This window comes from Pseudopipra pipra, chromosome W (assembly GCF_036250125.1).
Source record: "Pseudopipra pipra isolate bDixPip1 chromosome W, bDixPip1.hap1, whole genome shotgun sequence".
Taxonomy (NCBI): domain Eukaryota; kingdom Metazoa; phylum Chordata; class Aves; order Passeriformes; family Pipridae; genus Pseudopipra; species Pseudopipra pipra.
Window position 1 is genome coordinate 36,348,987 of NC_087580.1, and position 9,305 is coordinate 36,358,291.

A 9,305-nucleotide genomic window follows, 5' to 3' on the forward strand; every position below is an offset into this window, starting at 1 on the left:
CCCCCTGGACCCTCTGACCACAAAAACACCCCCCCACACACTCACAGAAAGGCCAAGGGCATCTGGTGACACATTGGGGACAGTCGGGGGGCTTTGTGGGGCACTGGGGGATTACTGGGGGATACTGGGACACACTGGGGGGAACCAGGGTGCACTGGGAGGGACTGGGAGGTTACTGGGAAATTACCAGGACACACGGGGAGACACTGGCAGGTTACTGGGCCATACTGGGGGTTACTGGGTGCTCACTGCAGGATCACTGGGCCATCCTGGGGGGCAGTGGGAGGTCACTGGGACACACTGGCTGGTCACTGAAGGGGTCACTGGAAAGTCACTGGGATATACTGGGGTCTAGGGATCCCCTTACCCAGATGTGGTACATTCCCCCCCCCGGATTTTGTGGGTCATCCCTAGGACCTCTTCTTTTTGGGGCTGGGGGACCCCCTGGACCCACTGCTGGGCTTTAGAGGACCCCCCAAAATGCCCTCAAAACCCCTGAAAGCCCCCCCTCGACACATCAAAACCTTCTCAAGGTCCCCTCAAATGCCTTCAGAGACCTCATCCCTCCCCAGCACCCTCTAAACCCTCTCAGTGACCCGCAAAACCCACCCGGAACCCCCCGAGTCCCCTTTAGGGACCCCCCTAATCCCCCTCAGAGACCCTCAAAACCATCTAACACCCCGTAAACCCCCTAGAGACCCCCAAACTGCCTAAAAGGTCCCGCCAGGACCCCCAAACCTCCTCAGAGACCCCCAAACCCCACCTGGCACCCCCCAAATCTCCTCAGAAACCAAAACCCCCTCAGAGACCCCCAAACCCCTTCAGGAACCTTCAACCACCCCCTGAGTCCCCTCAGGACACCGAACTCCCTCAGGGACCCCTCAAAACCTCCTCGGTTATCCCCGAACCCCCCCGCTAAACCCTCCCGAGCCCCCCCGGGGGGACTCACAGCACTCAGAGCGAACCGCAGGCCCCGCCGCCATCACCGAGTCCCGGCTGCGCGCGCACCGCGTTCAGAGAACGCCGCGGCAGCCAATCAGCGCGCGGCCACGCCCCCGCAGCCCCGCCCCCGCCCCTGCCGCGTTGGCTGCCGGGAATCGGTGATGGCGGCGGGTCGGTCGGTGAGCTCTGAGTGCCGGCGGGGGGTGCGGGAGAGCGGGGTCTGGGGATCCCCTCGGGGGCTGCGGGGAGCGCGGCTGTGGGGGGAAAGGCTGGAGGGCTCGGGAGGGTTTAGCGCGGAGGGTTCGGAGGTTCGGAGGACCCTCTCGGGGGCCGCGGGGCCCGGAGGCCTCCCAAGAACCCGGAAGGGTGATTCGATTGCTGAGAAAGTCTCTCGGAAAAAAAATTCAAAACCACCCAACCAAAAAAAGAACCCTGAAAAAAGGAAAAGAGAGAAAAAGGTGAAGGAAAAACTGCAAGGGCCAGGATGATTTGATTGCTTTGCTTCAGTTTTTCCTTGGTCTCCTCCTTCTCAGATTTTCTGCTCTCTTCCTTTACAGAAAGCTCTTCTGCTATTCTGTGGTTTTGGGGTCCCTGGGGGGTCCCTGAGGAGGTTTTGGAGGGTCTCTGAAGGAGTTTAGTGACCTGAGGGAACTTAAGGGGGGAGGTTGACGGTCCCTGAATGGGTTTGGGAATCCCTGAGGGAGTTTTGGAGTCTCCAAAGGAATTGGGAGGTCCTGGGGGGGCCTTTCGGAGGGATCTTTGAAGCAGTTTTGTGGGTTTCAAGTGGGATTTCGGAAGTCCCAGACAGTTTTGATGATCCCTGAGGGTGTTTTTGGGGTCCCTGAAAGGGCCTGGGGGGTCCCAGGTGGGTTTTGCAGGTCACTGAGAGGGTTTAGGGGGTCCTGGGGAGGGATGAGGTCTCTGAGGGGATTTGTGGGGTCTTTAAGGAGGTTTGGATGGGTCCAGAGGTGGATTTCTGAGGGGGTTTCAGGGCTTTTGCCTGGATTTTGGGGGGTCTCCGTGTCAGTCCTGTCTGGCCACGGCCAACTAAAACTCTTATAAGGCCATTTCCCATCCCACTACAGCACCTCTGCCAGCCCAGCAAACCAACCCCAAGGAAAGGGGATCCCAATTCCCCCCTCGAACCCCAGAGACCCCCAAAACTCAGCACACAGAGACCCCAAAGGAAGGGGGGCCCATGTGTCCACTAAAGCCCAGCAGTGGGGTTCAGGGGATCTCGCAGACCCCAGGGGAGGGGTCCTGGGGGTGCCCCCAAAAGTCCTGGGGGAGCAGAACTGACGAAGGGGATCCCAGTGCCCCCAGTATAGCCCAGTGACCCTCAGTACGGCCCAGTAACCCCCTCAGTGACCACCCAGTGTGTCCCAGTGACCTCCCACTGCCCTCCAGGATGACCCAGTGATCCTCCAGTGAGCATCCAGTAACCCCCAGTATGTCCCTGTAACCTGCCAGTATCCCCCGCTGTGTCCTGGTAATCCCCCATAACTCCCCAGTCCCTCCCAGTGCTCCCTGGTTCCCCCCAGTGTGTCTCAGTATCCCCCAGTAATCCCCCAGTGCCCCACAAAGCCCTCCAGTTGTCCCCAACATGTCCCCAGATGCCCTTAGCCTTTCTGTGAATGTGTGTGGGGGTGTTTTTGTGGTCAGGGGGTCCAGGGGGGCTCGTGGGGTGAGATGGAGGGTTGGGGACATCAGGGATGGGGTTTGGGGACAGTGGGGTTAAGTTTGGGGACAGTGGAATTGGGGGTGTCAAGGGGGGAGTTGGGGCTGGGGAGGCCCTGGGAACATTGGAGACACCAGGGGGGTCTCGAGGTATCAAGGCGGGAACTGGGGACACCAAGAGGGTCTTGGGGACACCAGGGGGGGGTCTCAGGACTCACCTGCTCTTGGTGCAGCCCCTCCTCTCCACCCCAGGCCTCATTAACCCCTCCCAAATGTCTCCTAACCTCCATTTTCCCTTTAATCCCCTCCCCTCACAGATCCCTTTGATGCCCCAATGCCACAAAAACACTTTTTAACTCCCCCAAATACACCCAAAGCACCCCAACGCCCCCCAAATCCCCATCCAAACCCCCAGATCCCTTCAAATCTCCCCCAGCACCACCCTCAAATCCATTCCAACCCCTCCCCAAAGAGGGATCACCCGGCACCCTGGGACAGGAACACAGTGGGCTGTATTGAGGGCACTGGGCTGTACTGGGAGGGCACTGGGGGGGCTCAGGTTTCCCACGACAAGGTGGCCCAGCTCCAGGAGAGATCTGGGGAGCAGTGAGGAGGTACTGGTCTGTACTGGTCTGCACTGGTCTGTACTGGTTTGTACCCCCAATCCACAAAGCCCCTCCCCAGCTCCCCCAGGACCCTCCCAGAACGAAAAGCCCCCTTCAGGCCCCTGATTTGGTCCTGCTGCCCCTTGAGTGTGTCATGGTTTGAGATAGCCCCAAAATCCAATTCCCTAGCTCCATCCCCCCTCCCACATCTCAACCTAATGTGAGATGGGCTTTTCCAGACAAAACACACCAGACTCAGAGTGGGGGAAAGGGAATATATTACAATGACTGTACAAATAAATACCATATCACATTATACACATGATCACAACTATCTCTACCATGACATATAGTATTTACAATGGACCAGATCTCTTCTCCCCTCCAAATAAAAGTCCAGGAGGGAAAGAAGGACAGATCCCTTCCAGTCTTTATGCAGCAGCATCTTCTGAGGCAGCAGTCTGTCTGTCTTCTCCACATGCAGCAGCTGATAGCTGGCTTTCTGCCAGCACTCAACGAGGGAGATATCAAATTCCCTCAGCCCCATCGCCTCAACCGAGGGGTCTTCCGTGGACTTCGTAACCCCAGACAAGGTCGTATCACCACGTCATATCACGAAGACACAGGGGGGTCTTCGTGACTGTCTGGTATCTCCAGGAGACTCAGCTCCTTGCTTGCAGGGCCTTTGTGCCCTGTCTCTCAGGCTGCCAACGTGGCAGCAGTGCAAGGGGGGGGGAGCCAAGGTCAACTCCCCCCTACATTCCATCTGGCTGTCCCGGTCCAGCTCCCGGGACGCTCTGAGCTTCTCAGCTCCTCTCTCTCTCCAGTGCTGCATACTCCAAGGCTCCTCTAAAATAGGAGTCCATGTCCCTCTTCTCCAAGAGGGTCTCCAAGGGAGTTTTGGGGGATCTGGTATCAGTCTTACCCCAAACTCTGTCTCTCAGCTGCTGGCTCTCCTTTCTCCCGGCTCTGACTTCCAGGAGTCCTTTCTCTGGTGCTGCATGTTTCTGTTGCTTCTTGGTCTTATCTCTGGCTCTCTGCCACCGTTTCTCTGGTCAGTCCCGGCTGCTGCTCTGTGCCCATGGAGAAAAGCATCTCCCGGCATAACTACAGGCACCTAGCCCAGCTTAATGCTGTTCCAGGTCCCTGCAGCCCCCCAGCCGGGGCTGGGAGGGGGCCAGAGGCCCCAAGGGGCACAGAGCCCCTACCTCGTGGCTCACAACATGGCCACCTCTCCTACAACCCCAAAACTACAACTCTTCTCTTCCGGTCTGGTTTGTGAGATGTTGACATTTCTGCAGGAGCGCTCATTGGATAGAACTTCAAAACTTCCAAGGGTTTCCACCCCTTGGGGTCTACCACTTTTCAGCCTCTGGGGAAAACAAGGTCCAAACCACGACAGAGTGTTTCCAGCTCTTGCAGAACCAGGCATTTCATCAGCAAATGTGCAGGTGACACCAAGCTGGGGGTGTGTTGATGTGCTGGAAGGCAGGAGGGCTTTGGAGCACAGATGGTGTGAGGAGAGGCTGAGGGAGCTGGGGGTGTTGAGGCTGGAGAAGAGGAGGCTCAGGGGAGACCTCCTGACTGTCTGCAAGTCCCTGCCAGGAGGTTGGAGCCAGGTGGGGGTGGGGCTGTTGTGCCAGGAAGCAGCAGTAGGACAAGAGGGCTGGGTCTTGAGCTGTGCCAGGGGAGGTTTAGGTTGGATATTAGGGAGCAATTTTTTACAGAGAGAGTAATCAGGCCTTGGAATGGGCTGGGCAGGGAGGGGGCGGAGTCAGCGTCCCTGGAGGTGTTGAAGGTGAGAGTGGATGTGGCCTCAGTGCCATGGTCTGGGAAGCACGGCGGGGTTGGATCCAGGGTTGGACTTGATGATCTCAGAGGTCTTTTCCAACTTGATTGCTTCTGTGATTCTCTGATTCCCATTCCTATGGCAGCACATGCTTGAGGCTCTATCCCCAGGGTGATAGAGATGTCTGTCCATATCTATCTCCAAGGTTAGTCTGTAAATGTGTGGTGTTAGAAAAGCAGGCTGAGTTCTGGGCTGGTTGTAGAAGGAGAAAGAAGCCCAGAGGCCAGTGCAAGCAGGCAGCCCTGAGCTTGCACATGATGTCCCCTCCCTGCAGGTTCCTGTCCTTGAGCCCAGGCCCTGAGGTGAGGCTGAGAAGTGGCACGGAGGTGAGGCCAGAGCTGTCCCTGAGGTGAGGCTGAGAATAAGTGCAAGGCAGAGGTGCTGCTGAGGAAGGAGAGCCCCGTGGTGGAGAAGAGGAAAAATTGTGCCCATCCCCGAGAAGGTTCTGTGTCCATCCCCTGTGTGCCAGGTGAGCTGGGGCTTTGCTGCAGAGCTGCGGGCACTGATTTGAGCGTCTCCAAGTGCTGAGATGGTGGGCACCCAGGAACACAAACTGTGCCTGGCCACGGAGCCTGCAAGGAGGAGCAGAGACAGCCCTGGCAGTGTGGGGGGCCAGGTTGTCCCTGTGCCTTCTCCTGCAAGCCCTGTCTGTCCCTGCTGGGCCCCTGTCCATCCCCATCAGGTCCCTGCCCGTCCCCCCCGGGCTGAGCTCCCCCCAGGAAGTGCCGTGGAGCTGAAGCTGCTGCCATCCCCCCCCTGCAGCCACTGCCCCAGCCAAGGGAGCAGCAAAGGCAGGACCAGGAGCAGAGGCAGCAGCAGGGGAGCCCTGGGGGGCCGGGAAGCTCTTGTGTGGGTCAGGAAAGAGGCGCTGGGCACGAGGCCGGGGCTGTGCTGAGCAGGCCCAGCCCTCACATCCCCCCAGCCAACGCCGGCTGCCCGGGGGGCTTGGGAGGGACCCCCAGCCCGTGTGCCCCACACTGAGCTGGCAGAGAGAGAGCCAAGGGCCAGGGCCACGGGCAGGGCCACGGGTGAGGGACAGGCAGGGCCATTGCAGGGCCACGGTGAGGGCACAGCCTGTGGCAGCAGAGCTGCCCAGGGCCGGGGGCAGCCGGGGGTGTTGGTACCAGGCAGTGCTGGGGCCGAGCAGAGCACGAGGCCTCTTGCAGAGCCCTGGAGCAGCCTCCCACTTGCCAGCCCTGCCCTGGTGGGGTGACACTGTCCCCTCCCTACAGGACACTCCCCCCAAAATCTTCGAGGGAACCTTTTCCGTCTATTCCTGGTTGCTGATTGATTCTGGAGACCTGAGGGAGCCTCTGCAATCCCATCCATGGGGCACAATCTCCTCTGCAGAGCTTGACTTTTTGCAGACTTTGCAGGGAAATCTGTGCTGGCAGCTGCATCCTGAGCCCCAGGGCAGTTTGTATGCCTGACTGCTGATCCATCCTGGGGACCCAAGGGATCCTCTGCCATTCAATCCATGCAGGAGTCACCCTCCTGCCCTTGACTCCCTGCAGAGGAACAAGTGCCATCTCTCTGTCTGGGAGAAGCCAGATGCTGCCCCCAGGCCATCAGAAGTGGTGCTGAAGCCTCTTTCAGCCCAGCACTGGGTGCAGTTTTCTCATCCCCTCACCGAGTGCCCGCTCCCCCAGCCGGCACTGACCAACCAGGGCGTTTGGCACACGTGGTTTGGTGGTTTGGAGAAACAGCCCTGGGCTGGCAGGGGGCCAGAGAACCTCGAGGAACAGCCCTGGCGAGGTACCTGCACTGTCAGGGGGGCCAGGGGATCGCTGCTCCATGGAACTGGCTGGAGCTCTGGGTGACCCTGAGCTGAAGGGCCTGTGAGCTGTGGATGAGTCCAGGATGGAGCAGAGACCCCCCTGCAGCCCGGGAGGAGCCCACGCCAGAGCAGGGGATGCCCAAAGGAGGCTGAGAGCCCGTCAGAAGCCCCTGCAGAGCCGAGGGAGCAAAGCCCTGGTTTCCCAGGGTGTCGCCTCTCACCCCAATTTGGTTTTGGAAGATTTTTTTTGGTCTCATCTTCATATTTTTGAGTATTTTTTAGCTGAATCTCAACTTTTTGCAGTTTGGGGGGGCAGGGGTCTTCCTACTGTTTCTGAATCTCATTGTTTTTTGCCAAAATCTCATTGGTTTGGGTTTTTCTGGGCTGAATCTTGGTGTTTTGGAGGTTTTTATGGTCACAGGATGCCCGGTGAGTTCTAGGGATGGACTTGGGCAGGAGGAACCCCCAAGCCAACGCGCTCAGCCCTTGTTTCCCCCCCATCAGGATTTGTCCTTCCCAAAGCTTGGGCAGATGGAGGAGGAGGCTGCGAGGAAGAGGAAGATGCCTTGGGCCCCCCAGGCAGGTGAGGAGGAAGTCAGTGTCCCTTTGGGCGGGTGTTGTGCTGGCTCTGTCAGCCGAGCATGGCCCTGGCTGCAGGACAACCCCGCTGGCGCCGCCGTCCTGCCGGGGCCGGAGTTGGGGGGATGTCCTTGGCCTTCCCTGTGGGCCGGAGGCAAATCCCCTCCCTGTCCTTCTTGCTTCCTGCCCCAGGCCCCGAGCTGAGGAGGGAGAGCCCGGAGGACAAATCCCCCCGTGAGACCCTGGTGGGAGAGGCCGTTTTGAAGGGCTCCCCGGCACAGGAAGGCAGCGGGGAGGAAAAGGGCCGGAGATCCCCCCACAGGAGGGGCTCCAAAGCCATCCCAGGGTGCTCTGAGGAGGAAAGAGCCAGCCTGTGCCGGGAAGGCGGCTGGAGCTTGAGGCAGAGCTCTGACCTGGTGGTCCCTGATCAGCCTCCCAGCAGAGAGAAGCCCTTCAAATGCTTGGAATGTGGGAAGAGCTTTAGTAGGAGCAACACCCTCCTCACCCACCAGCACATCCACACTGGAGAACGGCCCTACCCTTGTGGGGAATGTGGGAAGAGCTTCAGGCAAAGCTCCAAGCTTATCCAACACCAGCGCATCCACAGTGGGGAATGGCCCTACACATGTAGGGAATGTGGGAAGGGCTTCAGCGACAGGTTCAGTCAATGCACCCACCTGCGCATCCACACTGGGGAACGTCCCTACAGGTGTGGGGAATGTGGGAAGAGCTTCAACTGCAGCTCCAACCTCCTCACCCACCAGCGCATCCACACTGGAGAACGTCCCTACACGTGTGGGGAATGTGGGAAGAGTTTCAGGCACAGCTCCACCCTCCACTCCCACAAGCACATCCACACTGGGGAACTACCCTACACGTGTGGGGAATGTGGGAAGAGCTTCAGGAACAGCTCACACCTCCGTATCCACCAGCACATCCACACTGGGGAGCGGCCCTACACGTGTGGGGAATGTGGGAAGAGCTTCAGTGACAGCTCCAATCTTCACGCCCACCAACGCATCCACACCGGAGAACAGCCCTACACTTGTGGGAAATGTGGGAAGAGGTTTCAGACCAGCTCACATCTCCTCAGACATGAGCGGACGCACACGGATGAGAGGCCCTTCTGCTGCACCGACTGCGGGAAGGGCTTCAAGCAGAATGCTCACCTCGTCACCCATCGGCGCATCCACACCAGGGAGAGGCCCTACAAGTGTGGGGAGTGTGGGAAGAGCTTCAGTGACAGCTCTACCTTGACCAGACACCAACGGACCCACTGCTAAGGGAAGCCCTGTGAGTGCCCCGACTGCGGGAAGAGCTTCGGCCGTAGGACTGACACACAAAAAAGGTTTCAAAAGGTCTTCAGGATTTTGAGTATCTGCACTGCAACATCAATTTATTCTTTTGAATATGTGTAACTTTAACCTCATTTTAGTCTGAAAGCCAAATTCACCACTACCCTGTTCCTCGATAAATGACCAGTTACACTGAAGCAAAGAGCACTGGAACCAGTGCAACAAGCCCCATTCTGACTTTCACACCCGCCCACGTGTCCTGTTTTCTGCTGCTCTACAGACTTCCTTGTTTAAAATACAATGGGAAAATGAACAGTTTTTGGGGTTGTTTTGGTTTTCGACTCGGGTGTTTTTTTCCCCCACTGTTCTCATTAACCTCATTTCAAATCTATTTCGGTGTTTGAAGATGAATTAAAATTTTGAATGATTTTTAATTTTAATGCCTTGACCAAAGTATCAAAACATGAAAAATAAAAAAAAAAAAAACAACACTACAAAGCTGTCCATTATTGTGACAATCAAACACTCAGAAGTACGAACTTAAGCACAGTGAAAACCCCATAAGACCATTAAAATAATTT

The 9,305-nt window shown here is 57.7% G+C and overlaps 1 protein-coding gene across 1 annotated transcript; it reads left to right on the forward strand.

Annotated features, from left to right (window-relative positions):
• The first annotated feature begins 7,213 nt into the window (after positions 1 to 7,213).
• Positions 7,214 to 8,808, forward strand: LOC135405304 (zinc finger protein with KRAB and SCAN domains 7-like). The gene is made up of 2 exons (XM_064639973.1): positions 7,214 to 7,433; positions 7,622 to 8,808. The coding sequence occupies exons 1-2, from the start codon at positions 7,262 to 7,264 to the stop codon at positions 8,710 to 8,712; spliced, it is 1,263 nt and encodes a 420-aa protein (XP_064496043.1). The 5' UTR covers positions 7,214 to 7,261; the 3' UTR covers positions 8,713 to 8,808.
• Positions 8,809 to 9,305: the final 497 nt, after the last annotated feature.